We start from the raw sequence: 27,585 nt of genomic DNA, 5'->3' as shown, positions 1-27,585 counted from the left end.
TATGACGTGGTCTTGATGTAAAAGTGGATTTTCGAGTACCAGTGTTGGATTCTAGTCGCTATACATAGTGCTTTTGCTTGGTTGCCAAAAAAGCATTGTATTTCATACTGAGCACATTTTCATGACGTTTTCACTTGTAAGTACTATAGTGTCACCCGAGTTTGGATCGGTGTGATGGAGGGTTTTGACAAAGTGAGAACTGTGCTAATTTGTTGCGGAAAGAAAAATATTTAAATTACATATAAGAAGACTTAAGTATATTTGGGGGAATTTGTTGTACACAGGAAGCGAATTATTATAAAGATCCATGAATTAGCCTATTTGAAAATGACTACATTCAAAGGAAATCACTGTGGCCACGTAAGAAGTCTAGAGAGAATAACCGTAATTCTCAGTTCACTAAAAGGAAGATGAAGAACACAAGTGATGTATAGTTAGATATATTAATAATTTGTCGGTTTTCTATGCTATTGACGCTGTTGGTTTGGCATCAACGACAGACAGATTCATGCTGACAGTGCAGTGTTCCCGTTATTCGAGTCCTGCTGGAGTGCGGAAAAGCCCCCGCACTCTAGTGGGGAGGGGGCTCAAGCATATAATTTGCTGGAGAGGAGGTTCGACCCCCATCGGACCACTCTGGATCAGGGAGACATCCTCGCATTGACTCACAATAAACCAAACCCACTATCTATTCAGCCAGACCGGGAGCTCCCCATCCGAGGTTCCTGGTTTCCTTATTTTTCCCGCTGACTGCACAATGCACCATTGATTCAAGAAATAATATGGGAGGGCTGCATTCACTCTGCGACACAACACGAAGGAGATTTAAGTCTGACAGACGATCGCGTAGTAGACTTCGAGGCAAAAGGACTAAATCTTGTCACCCTTCCAGCCTTTCAGTTTTTAACTCCAAGTACTCCCGATCTAAATTTAGTAAAATAATCCGTGAGATTAATTAAGTTTGTCTCTGTTCTCTTGATTTGAATTAATTCTAATTAAATTTCATAACCTGCATTTCTCTGGTGCAAAGCCGTCCAAAATTCCTCCCCCTCCGATAAGTAACTTCCCAGCTGCTTGAACTCTGTGAACTTTTTCCCACAACAACCAGAAGAAACACAATACAAACGTCCGTTTTCCGTCTGGACTTTCTATGAAATAAAACACTGCCATCTAGTGTCATATTTAGCAATAATTTTCTAAACGTTGATTTTACAGACGAATAAACTATACACTATTGATTACAATGAAGTCTTGCATTGTGCTGGCCATGTCAAACTATGGAATGTTCTCAGTTGAGGTAGCCTACCAAAACCAGAATCTCGTTCTTATGAAAAATCTCTAGACATGACACAATCTGGATGGAATATGGGAAACTGACTAGTTCCAGACAAGTATAAAGGAACACGTGATTGTATTTTGTCATTATAGTTTTTCTGCATATACAAATATGCAAAATGTAGGCCTTATGAGAGAAGCTGGGCTGGAAGAAGACAACTATGGAGTCAAGTTTAATGGTAGAAACATTAACGACCTTCAACATGCTGATGACACCATACTAATAGTGGAAATTGAAAAATATCTCAGGACACTTGAAAGAAAAATAATAAGGAATATGCGGGACTATGGCTGAATGCAAAGTCCCCTGCTGTGATCACTATACACTGCGGTGAGGCACAAACACCGTCAAACTGACTGTCTTTTTTATCTAAACACAGCCAAAACTCAACGTGGAAGAAATACAAGGTCACAATTAACGTCATAACCCTGCGCCCCGTCGTACAAAGGGCAGCTTAAAGCTAGTTGATAGTCGGCTTGTAAGATTATGCCATAGTCATTTTGTGTTCCCCATAACATGCATGACCGTGCAGCCACATTCACCTCCGACACTATTGTCAACTTGGCTGACGACACAGTCGTGGCGGGTCGGATCTTCAATGATGATGAATTGGCCTACAAGTAGGAGGCGGGGAACCTGACAAGCTTTAGCCAGGAAAACAATCCCCTCCTGTACATCAGCAAACAAAAGAGTCGATTGTTTACTTTAGGAGGACACAGGTGAGGCATTACAGCCCCCCACAATCAGCAGGGCGCCTATAGAGAGGGTATCCAGCTTCAGCTTCCGATAGGTGTCCCCATCCAGAGGCACTGACACACGTAGCGCACACCAACAATATGGTTAAAACGACAGCGCCTCCATTACTGCAGGATGCTTAGAAGTTTATTTAACTATTTATTTTGCAGTTTTTTAATCTTTATTATTATTTTAATTTTTATTTAATCCAGGAAGCAGGTGGAAAGTCATTTGTTGTACTGCGTTTGATTATGTATGTAACAAATAAAAATGGAAGCAAACAAAGGTGAGCACAAGGTTGGCAGCAAACTTTAGTGTTGATAGTTAAAACATAAAAAGTATAGAGAGCTTTTGCCTCATTGGAATAACCCTCAACACGAAGACAACAAGCAATAAAGGATTAAATCTTTCAGTATTATCATGTCTAAGAGCAAAAATCGGAATTGTTCAGAATATACTGTTTTATTTTAATCTTTATGAATGCGAAAGCTAGACAATCAAAAAGCTGGAAAAGGCTTTTAAGAATTCCATGGAGCACGAGGAAAAGGAGTGAATCAAAACAAGCCAAATTTTCACGTGAAGTACAAATGCCCCAGTTGAAGACGTGTTTTTCTGCACGTGTAATGACAAGATGGATGGACAAAAAAATGAGGAATGCCGTTTATATGGTCGCTTGGCGTCAACCTCGACTTAACAGCATCTAATATTGAAAACGATAAGGAAAACGACATAAGCTCTATGCCCCTAATGAATACAGTCAAAAACTCATTTTAAAATTCAAGATTCTAAGGTTTTATATCTTGTTTTCTTCAGCTACATAATGGGTCAGTAAATTGTTACTGAACATGCTGCACCAGATAACAATAAGAATGAAACAATAACTGACCCCGGAACTACATTTGTACAGGGCTTTTCGGGCTTGGGGAACTTAAAGACCGAAGGACCGCAATTCTGGTTGTTGTGTATTTTTTGGTGTACTTTCAAAGTAAGATATTAGTTTACTACATATGTGCATTCAGAATTTCATTTACATGTGTGGATAATGAGACTGCCCTTATATATCTATTAGTTAAACGAATTTGCTAGAATTTATTCGAGTTCACCTTCAACAGGATGTATTCTTGAAATACAAACGTATTTTTTCCTCCATGAAAAACTCCAAATAGGTCCGCCCGTGCGGCAGCGCCATTTGTACGTTCATATCCTTCTTTCTTCAACAGATTTTCAGTTCCTTCGTTTGCATTAGACGATCGGTATCGGGCTTGACAGCTAGCCTAGCTGCACTTGGTAAGTTCAGACGGTCACTTGGACACTTAATTCATTAACAGTGAAGCATTTTATATTAACACGCATCATTACCAAGCTTCGCAGCGTGAAGCCTGTTAATTGTGTGCACGCAATGTATTGGATTATACTACTACATCTCTTCGACCTCCATACCCGCTTCCCCATATCCCAAACCCCTAGAGACATATCACTTTCAGTTAGGTTTAAATGAACCGTCAAAACATTTTAACGTTAATTATTCCGGATCTGTTCTGATACGGAAGTAGACACATTGATACTTAAATTAAGTTTTGTAATTTTTGTAACTCAAAGTTTGAATAAATTATAGAACAAGCACTTGTGTCTCAAATATACCTAGTGATCTAAAAATTCACAACTGATGTCCCTGTGTATCCTTGGCTTACCCTTCATGTATGCAGGAATCTAACAAGACCAAAGCGACATGGCAGAGGCAGGATGTTCCACCGTGGAAGGCAGCCTGACACAGGAGTTTGTGGTGCCATCCCATGTGCAGATGGTAAAAGGCCTTATGGCGGAGTTTGCCGAGCGTCATGGGTCTGCAGGCCGTCGTGTGGTGCTGGTCACCTCGGGCGGCACCAAGGTGCCCCTGGAGTCCCGTACGGTCCGCTTCCTGGACAACTTCAGCAGTGGGCGGCGTGGGGCATCCTCAGCGGAGTACTTCCTGGATGCAGGGTATGCCGTGGTGTTCCTGCACCGGCACCGCTCCCTATACCCGTACACGCGCCGCTACGCTGGCGTCAACCTCCTGGACGGCTTACGGCTGGAGCCAGCCGCGGGGGAGTGCGCCCCTGCCCGGGTTGTGGCGGACCAGGAGTCCCTGCCCGGCATCGCGGCTGTGCTGCAGCGCTACCAGGAGGTCAAAGTGGCAGGCTTGCTATTGCCGGTGGAGTTCAACACACTCTCGGAGTACCTTCACCTCCTCAAAGCTGCGGCACAGGCTCTCAGCAACATGGGTATGGCCGTCGGCGTCCCGTAATGGTAGGACACATTCATTTTCCCTTGCGGCAGGTTGCTGAACGTGCTTACCTGTCCATTCCACCTGCAGGGTCCGAGGCCATGTTCTACCTGGCTGCTGCAGTTTCCGATTTCTACATCCCGGCATCCGAGATGCCGGAGCACAAGATCCAGTCGTCCGAAGGGCCACTTCAGGTGAGGCCCAGCCAAACCTCCTGCCCAATGCAGTTTTTGCTAGTCAGGGTACTGAAACAGCCCAGACGAGGCACGCTGTTTGGACCTTTTTCCAGCCTTCACTGTCTCCTCCTCCTCCTCGCAGCTCAGCATGAAGATGGTACCCAAGATGCTGTCTCCGCTGGTGAAGGACTGGGCCCCGAAGGCGTTCGTCATCTCCTTCAAGCTAGAGACGGACCCGGGCATCCTGCTGGAGCGGGCGCGTCGCGCGCTGGACACCTACCACCACCAGGCCGTGGTGGCCAACGTGCTGGACACGCGGCGCGGCTACGTGGTGGTGGTGACACAGGACCACGCGACAGAGCTGGCCCTCACGGCTGCCGAGGAACAGGCCAGGCTGGAGATCGAGGAGAAGATCGTCGGCAACCTGGTGTCGGCTCACAGCAACTTTATTCTCCAGCAGGATTAAGGCGATCATATCAGGCATGGACAAGCCCCTCCCATCACAATCCAACCATTAGAAATGGCGGACCCTCCACAGAACCCACCTATCCAGCTTCTCTAGATAAATCCAAACTGGTACTCGGCCTTGATGTAAAATGTGTGAAAACTACAAGTGATAGCAAAGTCTGTCTTGCACCTCCTAGAGAGACAGCGTCACCACTGCTGTACCAGCAGTCGCCGGTCTCCCCATCCGGGATGCGCCTGTATTTTGTGTACCGCAAGAGGGTGGAGCAATCATTAAATCACAGATCTGTTGCACGTGTGCCGTAGTGTGTATGTCACAAACCAAATATGAGCATGATTCAGCAAAGATGTTTAATGTCAAAGTGTAAAATATGACAAACAGGGAGTGGAAGGGAGTTCTGAATGTCCATGAATTAAAAAAAAATAATAATATTGCCACAAAGTGGCCCCCCTCAGGGCCATGGCCAACCGCCTCACTTTTAAACCACTGATCCTTGTGACTTTTCCAGCTCAGCCACATGACAGCCAGCTCCATACACGCAGTCTGGCACCGCTCTTGAGTCTTACTTAAGCTTGACGCTCTTCTTGACTCCGGCACGGATCCCAGACAGCTCTCCACCGTACCGAACCTCCTCCTTGCGCACCTCACGAACCTGAAACACAGTGTAGTTTATTGGGCAACCATATTTTGCAAAACATACACTTATAGGCTAAGCAAACTGCTGCTGGACAAAACAACTGCCACTCAAAATTGATTCCCCAACTACTTCATATCATTGGCCACTTAAACCATGTGACCGTGACCCTAACCAATTCCAACCTACCTGGCCCTTCCTTCTGATTTTAGCCTTCCTGAACTTCTCCCTGTATTTGACTCGGGGGTTGCGATCAATCTTCTTCCTCTTTGGAGTGAGGCCTTTGTTCTTATCCATCTGTCAGAAGAGATGGACGAGAAATCAGTGCGGGGCTCGTATCACCAAGAACTACAAAAAACAGTAAAAGCCTGGTGGTGTTTTTAGTGGTCTTTAGTATACCTGGTAAGTGATACCCCTCTTGGCATCTGGGTCCAGGTCTGGCTCCTCTTCCTCCTCTTCCTCTCTAACAAAGAAGACCACAGTCTTAGGCTGCCGTCCTGCAGGGCCATCCCACATGCATATCAGACAAGCCCCCCCGCCTTTCTCCTTACGCCTCATCCGGCTGCAGCTTTTTGGCTGTCCTTTTCAGCTTCAGCCTCCGCTCAACCTCCCTGTAGGCACGCAGGGCTGCCTCTTCATCCAGCTCGGAGTCAGAATCCTCCTCAGCTTCTGACTCACCGTCTCCAGTACCCTGACAAGCACGTGCATGCTGTGAATGGTGGCCCTTTAAGGGGCCCTATTATGCTCATGTTCCCGTCATTATTATACGTCATTATACTAGAATAGATTTACATGCCTCAATGTTCCAAAAACACTTTTTTCCCCATAGAGTACATCCCTATTTCCTGTGTCAATAACTCTGTCACTACCCCCGATGAGCCCAGCGTGCTCTTGATTGGTCAGCTTGCCCTACACATTTTGGCCCCGTCCTAGTCTACAGACAGATCCTTGCAGATAGGTGGCCAATAAGGATCGTCTTACGAGGTGACCTCACCATGTCAAGGAAGCAGTGTTAATTTTGTTGACGATAACTATGACGAAAATTTATCGTCAACGACCTTTATTTTCAGACTAAAACGAGACGATAACTAAAAATGATTTCTCAATGCTTAAGACTATGACGAAGTGTATTGTTACAATTTCGTAAACAAATAAAAATGAGATAAAAATGTTTGCCAGAGACGAGATCCAGTCAGAACTAATGTAGTTCGCGTAAGGCAGGGATCAGTTAGAGAAAATTTCTTGAAGCAAAGGTCCAGAAGATCATGTCTAACTCTTTAATGTGATATATATTTAAGTAGCGTATTAGTTGTATCACCATCTACTAAATAAAGGTAGGGCTGCATTTCAAAATAAGAGAAAATAAATAAAATGTGAAAATTGTGCATGTTTAAATAAAGTGCTTAACTTAAGCCGTAAAACCCTAATACAGTTGTGTCTATGTCATATACTTTAGTGTTCATGGATTTAAGTATTTGTTTTCTATAATCCCACACCAGTAATAAAATTAAAGTCTTGTTTTAATATAAATACATACAAACTTATCACTTTAATCGCTGTTAGAGTAGGATATGGACGGTCTTATTATTTTGAAAAGATATAAAACGTGACGCGTTTTTCTCATATTTGTTTTATATTTGTCGGAGTAACAACACAAATGGAATGACGAGCCGTTTCAGGTGAAAACAGTACATTTTACTTTTTATATCAAATAAAACGCGGGGTTGCCAACTTCGGCCAGCTGGCTGCAGTGAGATTTTCAATTCGAGATGTCTGCACACATATGTAATATTTCTTACCTTGTAAATAGTCTGCTTCTGTATTTAACCGTGTAAATACACTTTGGACGTAGCTAATTTCACGTTTATAATGGTATAATATAGATTTGGCGTAAGATTTCCTGCGTGAGTCTGAAAGTGTGAGTGTCATGCCAGATTCTTGAGATTTGGCAACGCTGAAAACGTACATTTTTTGTTTCACCTGTTTTGATTTATATAACAAATAACATTACTTTATATAGTTCTTAAAAAGCGGAAACTTCACCGAACATGAAATCACCAATAAACTACGTCTACAAATATTTATTTTAATATTTCTATTTTAATATTCAGAGAGAGCAGGCCTGGTGGCATTATAGCCTATGCACTTTGAAGTGATTTTATTTTTGCACCAGTAACACTACTGATTTTACAGTACTCAGTTTCCGAGTAAATAAACATAAGTTTGTGTTTCAAATAAGAGTGAAATCTGTGTCTTTGTGTACTGCACAGTCAGACCTTAATACCATCCCTTAACATTGGTTTCATTTCATCTTGTGAACATCTGACATCAAAGGGAAACTTTAAACATAACACTTTACACTTTTAATTTTAGTCGACTAAATCAACTGTAGTTTTAGTCGACTGTAAATCTTTAGTCAACTAAAACTAGACTAAAACTAAAATAATTTAGATGACTAAATTATGACAAACTAAATTACATTTTAGTCAAAAGACTATGACAAAAACTAAATTAAAATTTGCTGTCAAAATAAACAGTGCAAGAAAGTAAGGGCTGGAATTCCAATAAGGCATGTCAGGCAGATTAGAGAACAGTGGTTTCTGTGGTGAGAATTACTCCCTTTTACCTGTAATTTTAAGACACTGCAGACCGTTTACACACACATACAGCTACACAGCACACTAAAGGAAAGGAAAAAACTGGAAACTCATAACAGGTCCCCCCTTAAGGCCAAATGACTTGCCGCATCTGGCAGTCCTCCATGCACTCACCTTCCTCCTGGGGGCGTCAGTGGTCCTCCTGACAGCTGTGCCCTGCTGGGTCTCTGATAGCAGACGGCGCAACTGGGGGGCGAGTCTGGCATCCACTGGGGACAGTTCATTTATGAGCTGTGCAGGTAGAGGAAACCGTGAGGGACAATCTAACAGGCGTGTCTAAAAAGCTCATTAACCAACCGCCCTGTGGCACTCCCTGATCAGGACGCATCGCATTTCAGTAACATAGCTGCATATTTGTCACAGCACTTTCCAACGAGCCGGCCTGGGATAGCTAAGGATATCCCTGTGACACACTGAAGAAAACCAAGAAAGATTTTCTAATCAGATTTCTGCACTCAAGTGCAGCTCAACATATCTTTGTGGGGACGATCCACTCATTTCTATGGGAGAAACCCTAATCCCAAGAAGGATGACCTTCACCCCCACCCAGGCCTACGCTTAACGAGAAGTAACCACATGATCAGAGCCGTCTTACGTTTCGGTAGGAGACCAGCCTTTCGATCACGGGGTGGCTGTGGGCTGGGATTCGCTTGGACTTCAGCACCAGGTAGAAGCTCACATTGGTGCAGTAACTGCGCAGATGTAGTCAGAAAGACAGACTGTGAGCTGACATTAGGGTCCCACAGTCCCCAACCATCATGGTGACACACATGACCTGATTTTACCTGCCTGCATCTTACACTGATTGCCCTTGTCACACCACCCATGTAACGAGGAAGTAAGGAAATCACACTTACTTCAAATACAGTTGCTGTTTGGTCTTGAGATATTCTGCTCCCTTGAGAAAACCAGTCAAAAGGACACAAATGGATTAATTTACATGGCCAGTTCATTACAGACACCGAAATCCATCCCAAGGTGCCGCTGTGACCGGCTCTCACCTTTCCCGCAGGGATATGCCCATCCTTAACCATTTTCAGAAGAGGCTGCAACTCGTCCCGGAGCTCCGTCAGCTAAAACAACATACCGTGGTTATCACTAAGGCCGCCTCAAGAATCACATTGAAGAACATTGAAGCTAACTGTGTGTATGATGGTGCTGAGGAACAGCGAGCAGCACACCAGGGAGAAGGTCTGATGCAACATGGTACCTTGGCCTTGAAGTCCTGGATCAGTTCCAGAAGCTCTGGAGATTCCTTCTTCAAGAGCTTGACCTTCTCCTTGTGAGACATTTGCTTCAGGTCCTTCACGATCTTCTCTTTCTCCTTCTCCAGGCTTCTCTCTACCTCTCCCTCTCCCTCCCCTCCAAGCTCCTATAGGAGAAGACCCAGAAAAGCCACCAGAGAATTAGGTTGCAACTTTTACTTGCGTGAAAAGACGCCTCCCTTGCTGAAAAGTGACCATGAGAATGTCCGTGGCTCCTGAGAAGGTACCTGAAGGAGATGCAGGTCATAGTCGTCCTCACTCAGACTCCCCACCAAGCGCTTCTGGATGTTCTTTGCCTCTTCCTCTTCCTCCAGGTCTTCAGCATCTGCTTCCTCCTTAGATTTCCCCTCTGGAATGTATATAGATACAGTCAAATCTTCCAGACAATCTCTCATACCCAATAATTCCACATACCAAAAACATGAGTATAATGCAATGACAGTCACATGGTCTTTTACAAAGTGAGAGGAGCAAATACTCACTGACTGTGACATAATCGGACTCGTAGTACATCTTCTTCCTGCGCCCCCAAGCCATATCACTGGGGAGGTCTAAGAGGAGGACAGAGTGGCATCAAACACAAAGCATCTCAAAATTAAACCAAAAGGCCGCATCCTTCAGCCAACAGCTGCCAAAATGATAGTGGGCAGGTCCCTCATGTCACAAGGACTCATTGAAAAGGGGCAGAGTGTGGCTCAGCGGGTTAATTGTAGTTTTAGAGGGACGTATCCGGACGTTACGGGACATTCAGGAAACGGAGAGTTTTATTGATTCAGTGTTAGCGGCTCCGGATATGTCCGCCATAGGTATTCAGTCTCCCCCCGCTCCGGCAGCAGAGCCTACGCAGCAAGGCGAGTGGGTGACGACCCGGCGGCATAGTCGTAAATCCAACCAAAATTCACACCGGCACCATTCGCCCATTCGCGTTTCCAACAGGTTCTCCCCACTCAGTGAAACTCCCGCTGAGACACCTGTTGAAAGTGCTCTAGTAATAGGCGACTCTATTCTAAGAAACGTGAGAGTAGCGACTCCGGCGACCATAGTTAATTGTCTCCCTGGTGCCAGAGCGACCGACATCTCGGCAAACTTAAAAGTGCTGGCTAAAAGTAAACGTAAATACTCTAACATTATTATCCACGTCGGCACTAATGATGTCCGATTGAGGCAATCGGAGATCACGAAATCAAATTTTATAGAGGTGTGCAACCTTGCGAAGAAGATGTGTGTGTCAGTAACGTGCTCTGGCCCTATCCCTGCTAGACGTGGCGATGAAATGTACAGCAGATTATCGTCGCTACATCGCTGGCTGTCGGAATGGTGCCCGATAAATGGTGTGGGTTATATTGACAACTGGCGGATGTTTTGGGGTAGGCCTGGGCTTTTGAAGAGGGACGGTATTCACCCCTCGCGTGCTGGTGCTGACGTCTTGTCTAAATGCATAGCTCATAGTCTCCAGACAAATCGCTGACTAACTAGAGCCAAGTCCAGGCGGCAGGCAAACCGGCATAACCGACCGCCTGCTAGTCGCCTAGAGTCGTCACCTAGGGTTCATTTTATTGAGACTGTGTCTGTTCCCCGCGTTTTTAATCATGGAAGCTGATTCCACCGTAGTGTGTGCCATAATAACTTAATAAAAATTACAATGAATCCGTTACTAGAAAACAGCTGTGATGCAGGGCTTAAACTTAAACTTGGACTTATGAATGTAAGATCACTGGCTCCTAAGGCACTATTAATAAATGAAATAATTACTGATTTTAGTCTTGGTGCCATATGCCTCACGGAGACCTGGCTTAAACCAAATGAATTCATGGCACTGAATGAATCTACTCCAGCTGAATACAGTTACAAGCATAACCCTCGACCAAATCGCAAAGGTGGTGGTGTTGCTGCAATTTTTCAATCCAGCCTAGGAGTGTCTGAGAAATGTGGTCTGAGTTTCAGCACATTTGAAACTCTTGTTCTTAGTCTTGCTGGCTCATCTCTTTCTTGCTCTTCACCCCAAATCACCATTGTTATTGTTTATAGACCACCTGGGCCGTACAGTAATTTTCTTAAGGAGTTCGCTGATTTTTTAACTAACCTGGTGGTCAGTACTGACAAAGCTGTTATTGTGGGTGATTTTAACATTCATATGGAGAAAGATAGTGATCCTTTAAAAATAGCGTTTACAGCTATTCTTGACTCTCTAGGTGTATGTCAGAATGTAGTCGGGCCTACTCATGCCTGTAACCATACCCTTGATTTGATTATTAGTCATGGCATCTTGGTGGAACATGTATCTATTATGCCTCAGAGTCCCCTTCTCTCTGATCATTACTTGTTAACGTTTGAAATCCAGTATAGCCTCCCGTTGACCGCAGCTCCAAAGTACAGAATCAGACGTTCCATTGCCTCACTAACTACAACAACATTTATGAAACAACTTCCACAGTCCTTCAGCCTTACATCTGAAGCATCGTGTATAAATGAACTTGAACAGGCGACTGCAAACATGGATAAATCCCTTCGTAGCACACTAGATCTTGTAGCTCCACTTAAGAAAATAAAGCATAGAGATAAGAAACCTGCCCCCTGGTACTCTGATCATACACGTGAACTCAAACAGGCATCACGCAAGCTAGAGCGCAAATGGCGCTCAACTAAACTAGAAGTTTTCAAATCTGCATGGAAAGAGAGCCTGTCTAAATACAGACAAGCACTAGTGTCTGCTAGGTCTGTGTATCTCTCCAGATTAATAGACGGGAACAAAAACAATTCAAAATTCCTATTTGAATCCGTGGCTAGGTTAACACAGAATTCTCCATTAAACTTGCAAGTCCCACAATCTCTTAAGAGTAATGACTTTATTACATTCTTTAATGGTAAAATAACTAAGATTAGACAGACCATCCAGTGCACATCCTTAGCTACCTATGACTGCCAGACTCCTGTTAGTCTTATGCCTATCAATAATGAGACTTTTGAATCTTTCATTCCTATAAAACACCCAGAACTCCTGAGCTTAATTTCCTCCTGTAAATCCTCTACAAGCCTCATAGACCCAATTCCTACAAAATTTTTCAAAGAAATCACACCACAGATTAGCAATACCCTGTTAAATGTGTTAAACTCTTCTCTTAAGCTTGGATATGTTCCTAAACCTTTTAAATTGGCTGTTATTAGACCCGTTCTAAAGAAACCAAATCTTGACCCTAGTGTTTTAGGAAACTATAGACCAATCTCAAATCTTCCTTTCATTTCAAAGATCATGGAAAAGGTTGTAGTTCGTCAGTTGTCTACTTTCCTACAAAAAAATAATAATAATGAATTATATCAGTCTGGCTATAGACCAAACCATAGCACAGAAACTGCTCTAGTCAAAGTAATGAATGATTTACTTATGGCTTCTGACCGTGGCTTGATATCGCTGTTGGTATTACTGGATTTAACTGCAGCATTTGATACTGTGGACCATAATATCCTCTTGGACCGGTTAGAAGGTGTAGTTGGCATTACAGGGACAGCACTCTCTTGGTTCCGCTCATATTTAACTGATCGCTATCAGTATGCACATGTGAACAACGAATCATCCAAGGCCACCAAAGTCACATACGGTGTCCCACAGGGATCAGTACTGGGCCCACTACTGTTTACACTATACATGCTACCGCTTGGTAACATTATTAGAAAACATGGTGTTGGGTTTCATTGTTATGCAGATGATACACAGTTATATATATCTGTTAACCCTGATGATACATCACTCCTATCTCGGTTAGAAGATTGTCTGTTAGATATTCGGTGCTGGATGGCAAAAAATTTTCTAATGTTAAACACAGAAAAAACAGAAGTACTGGTGATTGGTCCCAAGGCTGCAAGAAATAAGTTTCACCACCTCAGCATTAGTGGCCTTCCTACACAACCTAACACAGTGGTTAGAAATCTTGGTCTTCTAGTAGATTCAGATCTATGTTTTGATGCTCAAAACTGCGTTTTATCATCTACGAAACATAGCCAAGCTTCGTAAGATGCTCTCACTTCGTGATGCAGAAAAATTAATACATGCCTTCGTAACTACCAGACTAGACTACTGTAATGCCCTCCTTTCTGGTTGCCCGTCTGGTTCCTTAAATAAACTTCAGCTGGTACAAAATGCGGCAGCCAGAGTTCTCACAAACTCTAAAAAATTTGATCACATCACACCAGTCTTATCCTCCCTTCATTGGTTACCAGTTAAGTCTCAGATTGACTATAAAATACTGCTGTTAACCTATAAAGCACTGAATGGCCTTGCACCAGACTACCTTAATAATCTGCTGACCACATACAATCCCCCACGCTTGCTTCGATCTCAAGGTGCGGGATATCTGTTAGTACCTAGGGTAGAAAGATCTACGGCAGGCTGCAGAGCTTTCTCCTATAGAGCTCCTCAGCTGTGGAACGGTCTTCCACCGGATGTGCGGGTTTCAGGTTCACTTTCAATATTCAAGTCTAGACTAAAAACACACCTATTTAGTTTAGCTTATAGGGACACTAGTTCTAGCTCTAGCTAGCTTCTCACTCCCAGTTAAACCTATAGTGTGAGGTGTAGAGCTGGGTGGGGATCGGTGCCATTGGCTTTGGATAAACTGAATTGACAGTGCTGTCACTCTAGCTTCACAATTGCTTGTGGGATTGGAGTGCTGACATTTCAGGGACTCCCCATGCCTGCATTCCCACCTGCCTCTCCCTCCTACTTATGCTGCCATAGCCATATCTGCCGGAGCATTGCACTTCATATTGCACTCATCTAACTTTTAGCACTGCCTATAGTCTCCCTTACTTTGACTAATTGCATTTATTTCCACCACCTTCTCCTGGGTGGTGCTACCTGGAGCTTTCAATCTATCAAGATGTCCAGCACACCCTGCAACATGTGACGTCGCCACTGCCAATGACGACCGTGCATCCAGCTCGCCGTTCTGCCAGTGTCATCTTCCTTGTATGACCCGCTCCCTGCCTTCTGGCTGCCTGGCGATTGGAGGAAGTGTTGGCACCGGCTTGTCATCTCCCCCCTGCTCCCCGTTTGTGTTTCAGACTAAACTGTATTTGACTCTCCCTGCCGGCCCCCGGAGGATGGGCTCCCCCTTTCAGTCTGGTCCCTCCCAAGGTTTCTTCCTTCTAGGGAGTTTTTCCTTGCCACTGTCGCCTATGGCTTACTCACTGGGGGCTTTGGGTGGGGATGCTGTAAAGCGCTTTGGGACAATGTAATGTTGTGATAATGCGCTATACAAAAATAAATTTGTTGTTGTTGTTGTTGTTAACCCTCTGTGTCCGTGATCAGAAGGTCACCCGTTTGAGCCCGGCCTTGGCAGAATGGTCACATGTCATTGGGTCCTTGAGTAAGGCCCTTAACCAATCTCTGCCAAGGAGAGCAAGATGGGGTAGGGGAAGAGAGAAATTCCCTACATGGAATCAATAAAGTGTCACTGAAGACAATAAACATCGGACAACAGAGTTATCCAACGAATCAGAACACCCATAAGTCTCTCTCTTCTGATCCACTCCACTCACAGACAACACTCACCATCCTCTTTCTTTCCTTCAAGGTCACTCTCCATGTCTGTCTCCTCCTCCTCCTCTTCTTTTTCATCTTCACCCACCTCTTGCTCCTCCTCATCCTCTTCAGAGTCATCCAGGGCCATCACCTCATCCTAAAGATCAAAGCACAAGTAGTTCAATCTCTCTGCAACTCCAGACAAGCATTAAAAATTCCGATGAAGAGAGTACCTCTCAGTTTAATATCAGGATGATGAATACTTCGATGGACAAATATGTCTGTATGTGACAGTAATGATTCTGTCACATACAGACTGTTGGTAAAACTCCTAAGAAGAGTCTGTGGAAATGTGACTGGAGTTTTTTTTAATCATTATTTGGAGCAAAGTGCAAACACATAAGCTGTGTAACTTTCACTTTTTCTCACAACATTAGGGGCTGGTTGACGCATCAGAATAGTTTAACCCTAAGTCCACATTGGTAAGAGACAGCCCCTCCCATGACGTTTTCCCCACACCTCATCCTCAATGTCCTCCTGGTCACTGTCCGCTTGTATTCCACGTGCAAGGAGATTCTGCAGAGAACCAGTACATAAGTGCATGCACACATATCAAAAAAGGTTGAGTCTGCAAATTGTGAATTAGAATATCGGTATGTATATCAAACACCAAAGCAGACCTAACTTAGGTCAGACACATGATGTGACACTGATGCAGATAATAAAGAAAACATTTAGCCCTGGATACCAACCGAGATCCTCTTATTGTGGAACTTGTCGATTTCATCTTCTATGTATTCAGAGGATTTCTGTTGGGAAAAAAAATCATAGACAGTGTTTGAACAAAATCGTATGGAAGACACAAAACACTCATCTCATTATTAGAAATAATTACTTTGTACAAATTGAAAATAAAATTACATTACAATGCAATAAATGGAAAAACCATCAAAAACTTTCTCTGGAGCCATTTGGCTTCCAGCCTTTCCTGGGACAGTGAGTTGCTGTCAGGTTACAACTCTGTGTCTCTAACCACTAACCCACAAATAAAAAGAACAAGCAACTTCCCCGTTAGATGCAGAGACAGGGTAAGGAACTTCCACCAGAATCTGCTTGTATATAGCTACCTTGTCGGGGACTGGCACGTCCCGGTAAGTAGCGGAATCATCGCTGTCATATTGCTCCGCCTTCTTCGCCTTTGGCCGGCGGACGGCCCTGAGGAGCAACAGATGGAAAAGAACCATAGGCAAGTGTGAATAGGACTGCAATAAGAAAACCAAAAACACTGGGGGTAACTGGGCTTTCCTACTAACAGACAATACATTTTTTTACTTAAGATGACAAGTTTCGTCCACTACTTTAATGCAAGGAAAATGCAAATTGTCATTGGGGAAAACAGCAAAAAGTAATCGTCAGCTACGATTTAGTAAACAAGTAGGGACCCAACCATTTACATTTATGCGCTAAAATAATGCTATAACAATTCAACCAGAGAAAAGGTAGCAGAACCATAAAACACCCAGAAAATGAAGTAATTTATATATTTTCCCTGTTTTTTTGTTTATTTTGATGTCGGTGGGAAAGCAGCTGCTGTCCTCATTAATGTACCATTTTTATAGGGTTTGTAAAACGAATATACACGCTGAAAACTTAGACTAAACGCTCCTGCATTGATGAGCCTAAATCAAGCCGGTACTGCAAACCATAAATTTATACGAACCTTCTCGCTCTGACCATGCTGCTGCCTACTCCTGAAGCCTTCGGACCCCACGTTTCTGCTTTGGAAAGCTTACAGATTTTCTATTGGTCCAGCAAGCGCTACGCTACGTGTTACGTTTTACACGTTACGTATTACGTAATGCGCAAACATTTTGTCGCCGCGCTTTTGTTTGTAGAAAGAGTGCTGGGCGTGAAATGGGTTTTGATATCTGAAATACTGAATCGTTAATATTGTTTTCAGATTCTTCTATTGTACATTGACCATTTTCTCTAAATGGTTTTATAGGTTTAAAATAGAGTGACCGTACGTCCCTTTTTTGGGACCTAAAGATCCGTGATTTAGGTTTTGTTTCACGTTAACATTTCCTTTCTACAGTCAGTATACTTTCTGTGTTCATTTTTGTGTTGCTTTTAGACTTTGCATTCTGCCTCCGGAATACAAGGCAAAATATGCAAGCCAAAATATAGTCACCGTATACATTCATTTCCACGCGTTGTCTTTTGCTTGTGGGTTTCCGGTACTACTGCCAAAGGAGGTCGACTGGGAAACATGGATATTCGTTTTAATACCAATTTCCATTGCATGCAATTGCAGTGCTCTCATAAAGTCTTAGGACGCCTTCTTAATTCTCTAAATATATTGCAAATTTATTTGTTTCATAACAAAATAACATAACCGCACATATCTTTCGCACATATTTCTTTTTATTAAGTGTCCTATTTTTTTTTACTGACTCATTCAGTTCTCTTATTGCTATTTTGCTATTAAGTCACTGGCTCGCAGAAACTGAGAAAGATACTAAACACAAATGTTTGGTGTTTAATGTTATTGCAAAGGTGTTACTGATTAAAAAGCACCCAATGAGATTGATTGTCTATGGGATTTTTAGCTCGGAACAGCTTTTAGATTTACAATTTGGGTTTCAATTTCTTACTACTTAAAATGAAGCTTTTACTTAAAACGACTTTCTAACATTTTTTTTGTAAACCAAAGAATAAATTAATGATTTTTGTTAGAAAACCAATACAATTTCGATATTTTTTACTTTATTAAGCAAACGTCGTAAGACTTTCTGTGAGCACTGTATATGCATGTTTTGTCGAACGCCACCACTGGCGTATTTAGGCATGGGCGATATGGGCAGCCGCTCGGGACTCATATTGCCGGGAGCCAAAAAAAAAAAACACAATTGTGACATTTGCGCCATCTCTTTTCTATCGCTCATTTGCACATCACGTCAATAATATGTTACCGTGTGGGTCAGTTAACCTAATGAATCCAGTTTGTAATTTAGGCAGGCTAGCGCTCGGAAGTATGAGAACGGAGGGGGGCGGGGGAGGGTTAATTGGTCCACTGGGAGCCCGAGGTACCATCAGCGGGGAAATCAGTCAAACATGGAAACGTGGCACCTCTAACTTTGTACAGCATGATGGAATTAATAAAATCAGTATAAAATGTATCATAATTTATTTGTATTATTCCAAATAGCTTCATAAAAATGATAGTGCTGAATGGGGGGTGGGGAATAGAGATAAACAATCAGTGGGGACGTTGGCTGAGGGCACCATACAATCTGGAACCACCACTGAAGTTCGCTGAACACCCCAATAAAAATGGGTGATGTGACGGCAGCCATTTTGCACCAGCACACCCCCCACCACACACACACAGTAGCTAAGGTGGTGGAGGGGGCAGGAGCGACTTCATCAGATATAGGAGATGGTTAGGAGGCCAGATAGTACTATATGATTTGTTAAAATATTGAAGTTTATAATAAAACACATAGTTTGCAAGATTTAATGATAGATTTAGGGGTCTTTAATTTGTTTTTTGTTTTTCTTTGGATTGTTAAGATTGAAGCAGAATGTAATCTGAAATATTCAAAATAACCAGCATTATTGTCATTTGAAGGATGCAGAACTTGATGTCCAGTAGATGGTGACTTTTAGTGCTGATGCTGCTTGCATTCCCGGAGCAGTAAAGTTCCTTGCCAAAATGGCTGAGTTTGGTATCCTTGTTCATTGATGATAATATGGTGGCACAACTTCAACAACAATCATAACTCAGAGCACTATGACAAAGCAAAGAGAATAACTGTATCATGTTGCCGTTGACCAAATTCATTAAAGCAGATCACTTTTGCAATGTTTTTCTTTAATCTCATGTGAGACGTTAGTCTTGTTTGAAGCACTCAGAAGCGGTGGTGGGTTAGACATTGACTTATGGAAATGAGACTCAAAGTGACCCAGCAGAGTACTTAGGAAGTCTCAAATCTCAAAGAGAATTGTACTCAAAGAGAGAATTCTGTTGCGGCAGTATGAAGTGGTCAGTTTGCATACGTTTCCAGGTCTCAAGGGACAGAAAACTGGTTTTTGTTAAGCAAGAGTATAAAATCTCCATGCATGGAGTGCAACTTGAGAATGAAGTTGTTTGAACAAAACATTTCCAAAGAAACATACTGGGTTGGTGGTTGCGTGCATTCAGTTTTTTTTTTTGTTCCAGGCAGTGTCTGAGATATTTCCAAGTGCATTTTCTGTTGTAGTATCATTATAATTTCTTACTTCCCTCATTCCTTTCAAATGTTACATTAGCATTCTATGAATGACACATTAAGCATTCCAGCTCCGTCTATTTTCATTTAAACAGTTTTATAACAATCTTCTCCTCCTTCAGACTGTCGTGAATTGCAAAATAAAAATTTTAAAGTTTATTTCCAAAGTCTATGGTCACTTCTTGGTGTCATGCTTCAGGCTGTTCAGGAACTTCCATCGCTCCCGCGGAAGGGTTATGCTGGAGCTGCGGGGCCTGCCTCCATCCAGGAAAGTCCTGGGGGCCCGGCTGACCCCAGGCCTGATCTCCTCAGTGCGATGCCTCATTAGGGACTGGGCTGGGGTCACATGCCCCGTGGTGTGAGACTGAGGAGCAAATGGTGAAATGGATTAGTGCAGGACCAGGAATATTTGGGCAGAGCCACTAGCTCTTTCCTCTGATAAATATTTTATGACACACAGATGAAAGAAAACAAGTGGCTGGTATTTCAGATATCTCAAGTGATACGCGGTGGACAGCACGCACAGGTACACACACATGCCTGTAATTGCAGTACCGTGCAAAAGTTTTAGGCAGTCAAAAGATATGCTTAAAGCTAAATTTCTTATTCTCCAAAAAGTTACTGATATCTAGTTGCATGGCTAGAGGAACCTCGCTTCAGTTCCCCAACCTGTCCTCAGGGGCACCTCAGCCATTCCGCGTATTTGTGAAACTTCACTAAACTAATTAATTAATGAATTTAATTAGTTAAAAAAAGTCAATGAGATATTGATTAGCTATACGAGGTGTGCTTGTGGTCGAGTCAAAAAATTCATGGGTGTATGGATGGTTGCTGGAAGTAATGGGGTGACTTTAGCAGGGGTTTTGAAATGGCTAAGCTAACACACTTTGACAGGTACTGTATAATAGCATAGCTTTACACCAACATAAACATCATTTAAACATTTCCTTTGGCTGCCTAAGACTTTTGCATAGTACTGTACACATAAAAAGAATCATAGTTCACAGCATGCTGAGACACCTAAATCACAATAAACCTTCCTCCTTACATTGGTTTTCAGCTGATTATCTGGAGGGTGCTCCTCTTGAAAGTTTTGGTCCAGCTGAAATTTGTTGATCCCAGGGAGTGTCCTAGTGGTGTCCACTTGCTGGGAGAAGCACCTACCCTGGCCCTGCAATGTCTTCAGGACATCACTGATTCTGCTGTAGGACCTGTTCTCTGCCACGCTGAGTATCAGCGCCTTCTGCATGGGGGAGAGAGGAACACAGTCATTGCTCATTCAGTTGTGGAGGCCATCAGGACCATGAGGAGATTAAAGGCTGATTTCAAATTGAATCGCATTGAATCGACCCTGTTGGCATGGCGTGGCCACATACCCTACACTGTAGCCTATGACGTAGCTGATGCTGTAGCCCACGGGTGTCAAACTCCAGTCCTGGAAGGCCGGAGCCTTCACATTTTTGGGTTTCCCCTCATTTGACACACCTGATTCAACTCCTTGTACTAATTACCACACAGCTCTTGAGCTGAATCATTTGTGGTGGAACAGGGAAAGAACTAAGCTATACAGGACTCTGGCCCTCCAGGACTGCAGTTTGACACCCCTGCTGTAGCCTATATCATAGCCTATGTTGTAGCCTGTGACGTAGCCTATGTCATAGCCTATGACGTAGCCGATGCTGTAGCTTATGATGTAGCCTGACGTACACAAATGCTTTGTTGTTATTTGTTTCCAGCTTAGGGGTGTTTTAGTGTGGGACAAGTTGCATTTAGCTTGTTGCTAGCCGGATGTTTTTGCCTTATTGTAGCCATTCATGCTATTAAAAAAACACAGTTGCAGTTGTTCATGGTTGTTCGTAATGTGATTTTTTTTGTGTGATAACTATTGCTATATTTATAAAGCAAAAAATGAGTTCAAAATAAACACATTTCTCACAAACCCGACTACAAGTAATTTAAACAGCAACGATGAAAGTGATTATGATTGGCTGGGAGAGCACATTCGAAGCTCATGCAGAGGTAGAGTGGGTAAACTGTTAACTGATTTTTAAACATATACTGGATAATCTTGAAAAGAAATAATCATTAAAATTTCAAAGCGTGCTAAGTTTTGTTTCCTATGAAAATGTTTTAGGAAAACCTAAACTCACTGCATTCAGCCAGCTAGCATTTTGGCGGAGTGGTTGCAGATCGACACCGACACACCAGCGCACAAGTATAAATGCTCGCAACAGCGTAGGTCGCTTGCATAGGTCATGGGGCAGGCTCAACGCAGAAGTATAAATCAGCCTTACGTGGTAGTTTTATGTGTTTTTAAAGTTGGATGAGAACAAAGACAGAGGAGATACTTTGACAGGGACAGGGGACAGTCACACAGGCTTGCCTTAGGGACCCGTTTGCTCACTCCAGAGCTGATATCAAACTCGAAGTTCAGCCCTTGCTCGAGAAAACTCCCTTTCCTGTGACTCATGGGTAAACCTTCTTCGTTTGCTCTTTGATTGGTCGATCGGGAGAGGGGCTCTTCTCTGGGAGTGGTCTCCTTTTTCTCACTGGACAGCTGATTGGTCCGCCGGCAGAGGGACTCGTGATGGACCCTTGAAAAATATGCAACATTGTCTCAGTGAGAAGGCTGAAGAGAAGTGAAACTTGTATCCAAGCGTTTATGGCATGGTACAGCAACAAAGCAGGAATGAATATTTCTTCCCTGTTTTTGTGGCCCTAAAATACTGCCACAGAATAGCCAGAATCTGCAATAAAGTTTTTATCAAGAAGGAGTAGACAGGAGACCTTGTCATGATCAGTCCATTCACACAATCCAAAGCCACATGATCCCACATTGGTCAATCCATACCAGCCAATTAAACGAACACTTAGATGAAGAGTTTTGGCAGCATTAGGTTGTAAAGCTGTTTAAGGCGTTTCATATGATCTTCCCAAACTGCCATCATGGGATCTGTGGCTTGAAGTCAGAGCACATTACTTATGAGGCCCTGCTTACAACATGATTATTATCACCTGTTAGCTGGAGAATTAGCCTGGGAAAGTAAAAAAAATGTTGTTGGCTGAAACATTGCATTCTGGAATGCAACTTGCACACATTATTTTCACCCCTGAGAAAAAACATGCACCATCTCTGTTCACAGTAAAGTATATATATATATAAGCAGGAGTTCACTGGCTGAATGCAGATTGTAGCAGTATGCTAATTTAAAGGTTTTTTTCTTTTTGGCTGTCCAACAATAATTGTTATTTGTTATTGGATCATCCAAACTTTATGGAATGATCCAACTTTTAGAACCTCTCAGGCCAGCCATTAAGTTCATAATAAATGATGTCCATATCATCTGAGGTAAATACTGGGCTTTGAACAGGGATGTCCCATCTCCCAGGATGCATAGCTCATAAGGCAAGAGATAATCAGGACAGGACACTAGTCCTCTCCGGGACATATTCATATGCATTCAAAGTCACTACATTGCATGCCCTGTGTATATCTGGACTGATCATGAAACAATAGGGGAATGAGCCAATTCATGGATTCAGACTCTAAACCCAATAGGTGGATAAACTGAAACAGACAAATCTTCACATACTTCGGCTGGTCCATCCAAAAGTGTGCCCCGCTTCTCTGAAGTCTCCTCTGCACTGACATATTTTTCTCAACTAAAGGGGGCAGACCAAGTGAGGGGTCCCTCCACTGCCAAGGTGGACTGACAGCTTCGTCAATCGAAAACTTGTAATTGGTCAATCCAAGGCTGTCCCAGTCCACAATGAAGTCTGAGGGAGGGGGGCTGGTCATGTCACATATTGGCGAGAGTCCATTCAGTTGGTGGTGAGGTTTGTACTGGGGACATGCCCTGTCAGATGTTCTCCTCTTCAGGGGTGGGGCCACCAGCAAGGTGTCTGGGGTGGGTAGTGACGCCGCATATAGGATCCGGAACTCCTGGTCAAAAGACATGACCACTGGGCCCGTCAGGAGCACTACCAACTGCCGGTGTAAATGGGCGTCGCTCCAGGTGGGGCTGAAAGGTCCAAAAAGATAGGAAAGGACTTTAGTGCCTGAATGTGATATCTGACGCTCCCCTGGGATGACACAGGTGGGTAGGTTTACCTGTAACTCCCTAACATCACTGCCTCTAAGTCGAACATGAAGAAACTCTCTCTCAGCTCGCCAGTAACCATCTTGCCTTCACGTGAGCAGAACGATTTGCCCTCCAGAATGCGAACTCGTATGTTCTGTATGCGTAGAAAAAAAAAAAATCAAGATTCTGCTGCAAGAATGCATTCAGAACTTTTACCAAAGAGCCAAGAGATTAAGATTGGCTCAGAGAGTTAGACTGATGGGAGTATTAGCCAATTATTTAAAGTTAAGACTGATACAGGGTTTCAGGTCCCTGTGTCCAGGGGGTGAATTTGTGCCCAATTCCCCAATTCCCAGTTTAAAGATTTCTCACCGGGTGTCTCAGCTTGTGGGGGGGGTCTGTGTCCTGGGCAGACCTGTGGTTCAAGATGATGTACACTGGGACACCGTGAGATGCAGCAATGCACAAATCATTTATTATGAGGCTATCGGTCAGTCTGTCCGTTACTATAGCGATGACCTGGTTGGAAAACACAGAATCAGTCACCAAAAAGCCTGGGACCAACGTGAGCTGCTTTTGACTGTTAGCATCTAGTGATTCATCTTCTTGTTGTTTTTGGCAATCTGAGTTGTCATTCGAGAACAGATTTCAAAACATTGTCCCTAATTTTTTGTTTTAAATCACCTGACTAGACATTGAACAAAATGTCTTATACATGTGTACTAAAACATTACATGTCCAATATCTAAGACTCATTTGGGATACTTGTGTCAATCCACTGCTAATTATACAGCAGAAAACACACTCACAGCAGCACCGGACTGAACTGAACTGTGACTTATCCACACCACACACATCAGCCAGCAGCTGTACCACCTGCAGGTCAGACTAGGTCACCCATGTGCAGCTGAGCAGGTTTGGCCCAAACTGGGAAAGCTGGGTTGCTGCTACAAGAGATGTTGGTGAGTCCAACAGCTTAGCCCGTCCTGTGGTCTGTGTGGATCCCAGTGCCCCAGTGCAGTGATGGGGACACTGAGCTGTAAAAATGGCACCGTCCTTCTGATGAGACGTAAAACTGAAGTTCTGACTCTCTGAGGTCATAAAAGATCCCTGGGCATCTGTGTGAAAGAGTAGGGGTGGTCCTGTCCTGGCTAAATTGCCAACTGTAGCCCTTTCAAATCTGGCCTCCTGATCATTCCCTATATCTAACTGGTGAATTCTCTCCTGCCCCTTCACCACCTTAGCTACTGTATGGTGAGCATACTGGTGCAGAATGGCTGCCTTTGTGTCATCCAGGTGGGGGCTACATAGTGGTAGAGGTTGAAGTTGGCTCCCCATTGCTTCTGTAAATCACTTTGGGTGTTGAAAACGTGCTATATAAATGTAACATTCATTCATTCATTCATTCATTCATCAGGCACTCTACATGTGCCGTGCACTTCAACTGTTCTGGCTTCTAGCCTTCACTCAATCGCCTATGGTGACTGTATGACAATGTTGCTAATCACATTCACCTTAGTAGCACAGTAGTGGTCCCTGTAATCCATTATGCCATGCAATACTGCTGATTGTGATCAGTATCTTGCACTCTCAACTGCTGCCTTTCTCAGATGCAATAATTTATTGCAATATTATGTGCAATATTCATCCTGTACCTTCATACTGTGTATTGTAATTGTTATATACTATTTATTTTATTTTTTTTAAATGTTTTCCTTAAATTTTTGTTGGCTTGTACCATTTTTATTGAGGCTTCTACAGGTTGATCTAAACGTCATCTAATTGTACTTGTACAGTGACACTAGTGCTGTGTAATCGTGAATTATACAGCACTGTTATAATCCTCATTTTGAGGATTATTTAATGCACGATTTAAACTGAGCTCTCTGACTGAATGTGTTTTGGCTGACATTAGCAGTATACTAATGTTAATGTGTTTGTTTTTGGTCGTTTGCTATCGTTTTCGTTTGCTGGGTATGCGCGACGCCAACAGCAACAACACGTGTGACAGAAGGTTATGGTGAAGACAGGATGGAATGAGGCTGAAGATGGCAGAATGACAGACAGGAACAGTAAGCGCTGAAGGTGTTCTTTTGCAGGGGTATAATGTTTAACAAAAAAATGTCACACACAGAAGTGGATATTAAATTGTTCACGACGTCAAAAGAGCAAATCGACTGACCTTGCGAGCTCCCTGTATTAACCTCCTGATCACCTCCCGTATGGGGGGGGTCTGTGGCATGGGGGGGTTGGTGTAGATATGAACGCCACCCGGTTGGGCCCAGGAATCTCTATCTGGCCAGCCAAGCTCTAGATCCGGCGGTATGGTGTCTGAGAACGTGGGCCAGTAGCACATGGAGAGATCATCCACTCCTGGGCTGAGCTCATCAGGAGTCGCTCCCTCATCAGGAGTCGCTCCCTTATCGTCTGAAGGTTCCACGCCCTCACTGCTGCTGCTGCTGTAGTCCTGGGTCCAGGCACTGAGCTGCTCCACTTCCTGCCGAGACAGGAAGGGGTCTAGGTGCTCTTTTTCTAGCTGAGTATAAAAGGCGTTGGGCCCCATGCTTAGCAGGCTCTCCAGTGCATACCGCTCCTTCTCGCAGTGGAAGAACTCGGGGCTAGTCTCCGGAACCGGAGCGAAAACGGCGTTCTCGTCCAGGCTCTGCTCCTGGGAGTTGGACATGACTCCGGCTCAGCTGACGATCAGGCTGATGCCTTTTGGCGATTCCAGTTCTCACAAGAGTCACGGCGTGGCTGGGCTGGAAAGGAGCCAGTCCATAACAGCGGCGTACGGTTGCGGTGGCAGGGGCCGGCACCGGCAGATCCCACAGAGATTACCGCCCAGGGTTTCTTTCGCGTGTAATTTAATCCTTGACGGTCACTGTCCCAGAAACCAATTGAGGCTACAGCCTGAGTTGGAATTCCATCACCAGCAAAGATTAAGAGAGACAAGCCGCAAGCACCTGTAATGAACAACAACGAATCGCTGTATTTTCTCCTGGACATTCCCATACAAGGTGAAACAGAACTCATATACAGTAACTATATAGAATGACTAGAGAAAAGGTTTAATTTTCATTGTGGAAATTTTGTTTAATAACTAGATACCAGAGAGACGACTTACCTTTCTAAAAGGTTCTTCTCACTACTTCCTTTGGATCCTTCTGTTCCCTGTTATGCTTTCTGGTTCTTTCTCTGAGAGTAACTGAAAGAGCATCCTGCCTGCCAGTAGGGACGCCTCGGTCGTGCCGGATGATCCTGCCGCTCACCTCGCTCTCCTTCTGCTGCTCACACATTCATTGCGCTCCGTCTCCGATCCGGCTAGCGGTAACCTGTCTGCGCTGGGCTCCTCCCCTGCCTGCTACAGGTGTTTTCTTGAGCTCTGTGACATGAGCGTCCTCCTACCGGTCGTTCCGGATCGGCAGGTCAGCTGGTACAAGCCATGACGGGACACGGTGAGGCTCACTTTGGGTGGAGCTGTCTGTTATTAACCTACACACCTCCCACCTTTTGAATAGTTAAAAAAATATATAAATGCAGTATAATTGTACGACAGGTTCTTTTGAAATGTGATATGCTCTAAATATGGGTTTACAAGAATATTGCAGCTTCCATGTTGCAATTGTTCAGCCTCTGTCGCTACATGACATCACATATGAACCCTGCGACATGCTTCTGAGGAAAGGAGTGTCATGTCACGTCAGATGCCTTCACTGCGCTGTCAGCGGACAGCACATTGCCAGTCTTGCGAAATAAAGACAAACAGGATTTTCAATACTCGTTTAATTTATAGGCGCCAAGGGCTTTATAAGCAGTATGACTTTGTAGAGGGTCCCTGTTGGTGATGTTTGCAAAAGGGCTGTCCTTGTCATTATGGGCGTAGGGACAGAGGGGGATGTGCCCCTCCCAAATATTTAATTTGGTTTCATTCATCCCCCCCAATAAACAGAACTTTGAATTTCAATTATTAAATTGTGCCCCCCCCCCCCCCCCCCCAGGAGGGGGTAGTGCAGGGATACTAGTGCAGGTTCCAATAGGTGATGCAGTTGCTGCCCTCAGGGCAAGAAAGTGAGGTTTCGGCATTACCATAGGCTACCCCCCCCCCCCACCGGAATTTATCCATTGGCGGATTTAGGAATGGGCGACATGGGCAGCAGGGTGGCAAGGGGCACCTGCACTAAA

General features: G+C 43.8%; 3 protein-coding genes across 6 annotated transcripts; 1 reads left to right on the top strand and 2 right to left on the bottom strand.

The window, feature by feature from the left end:
* The first annotated feature begins 2,699 nt into the window (after positions 1 to 2,699).
* On the top strand, positions 2,700 to 5,269 carry ppcs (phosphopantothenoylcysteine synthetase). Of its 3 annotated transcripts, none has more exons than XM_023837476.2 (5): positions 2,700 to 2,895; positions 3,292 to 3,358; positions 3,778 to 4,332; positions 4,425 to 4,528; positions 4,653 to 5,269. In XM_023837476.2, the coding sequence occupies exons 3-5, from the start codon at positions 3,801 to 3,803 to the stop codon at positions 4,974 to 4,976; spliced, it is 960 nt and encodes a 319-aa protein (XP_023693244.1). In that variant the 5' UTR covers positions 2,700 to 2,895; positions 3,292 to 3,358; positions 3,778 to 3,800; the 3' UTR covers positions 4,977 to 5,269. The 3 variants fall into 3 exon arrangements, with proteins under 3 accessions (XP_023693244.1, XP_023693242.1, XP_023693243.1); XM_023837474.2 differs by lacking the exon at positions 2,700 to 2,895 and adding an exon at positions 2,957 to 3,056; XM_023837475.2 differs by lacking the exon at positions 2,700 to 2,895 and having other exon boundaries at positions 3,063 to 3,358.
* A 43-nt stretch (positions 5,270 to 5,312) lies between these two features.
* On the bottom strand, positions 5,313 to 16,924 carry utp3 (UTP3 small subunit processome component). Its single transcript, XM_023837473.2, has 16 exons — positions 16,771 to 16,924; positions 16,178 to 16,265; positions 15,803 to 15,859; positions 15,570 to 15,626; positions 15,081 to 15,207; positions 10,015 to 10,083; positions 9,760 to 9,881; positions 9,478 to 9,639; positions 9,269 to 9,340; positions 9,125 to 9,165; positions 8,863 to 8,959; positions 8,382 to 8,498; positions 6,162 to 6,301; positions 6,010 to 6,073; positions 5,800 to 5,907; positions 5,313 to 5,628 (listed from the first exon to the last, which is right to left on the bottom strand). The coding sequence occupies exons 1-16, from the start codon at positions 16,785 to 16,787 to the stop codon at positions 5,539 to 5,541; spliced, it is 1,428 nt and encodes a 475-aa protein (XP_023693241.2). The 5' UTR covers positions 16,788 to 16,924; the 3' UTR covers positions 5,313 to 5,538.
* A 1,632-nt stretch (positions 16,925 to 18,556) lies between these two features.
* Positions 18,557 to 26,774, bottom strand: fam83e (family with sequence similarity 83 member E). Of its 2 annotated transcripts, XM_023837472.2 has the most exons (9): positions 26,528 to 26,772; positions 25,992 to 26,366; positions 25,586 to 25,900; positions 23,776 to 23,922; positions 23,433 to 23,557; positions 22,915 to 23,343; positions 21,705 to 21,915; positions 20,370 to 20,564; positions 18,557 to 19,685 (listed from the first exon to the last, which is right to left on the bottom strand). In XM_023837472.2, exons 3-9 carry the CDS (start codon positions 25,757 to 25,759, stop codon positions 19,497 to 19,499), a joined length of 1,470 nt encoding a protein of 489 aa, XP_023693240.2. In that variant the 5' UTR covers positions 25,760 to 25,900; positions 25,992 to 26,366; positions 26,528 to 26,772; the 3' UTR covers positions 18,557 to 19,496. The 2 variants fall into 2 exon arrangements, with proteins under 2 accessions (XP_023693240.2, XP_023693239.2); XM_023837471.2 differs by having other exon boundaries at positions 25,586 to 26,366; positions 26,528 to 26,774.
* Between the last annotated feature and the right edge of the window lie 811 nt (positions 26,775 to 27,585).

The sequence above is a fragment of the Paramormyrops kingsleyae genome, chromosome 8, assembly GCF_048594095.1.
Source record: "Paramormyrops kingsleyae isolate MSU_618 chromosome 8, PKINGS_0.4, whole genome shotgun sequence".
Lineage (NCBI taxonomy): Eukaryota > Metazoa > Chordata > Actinopteri > Osteoglossiformes > Mormyridae > Paramormyrops > Paramormyrops kingsleyae.
The sequence above is the reverse complement of the archived record's forward strand: the minus strand, read 5'-3'. Positions and strand labels throughout refer to the sequence as shown.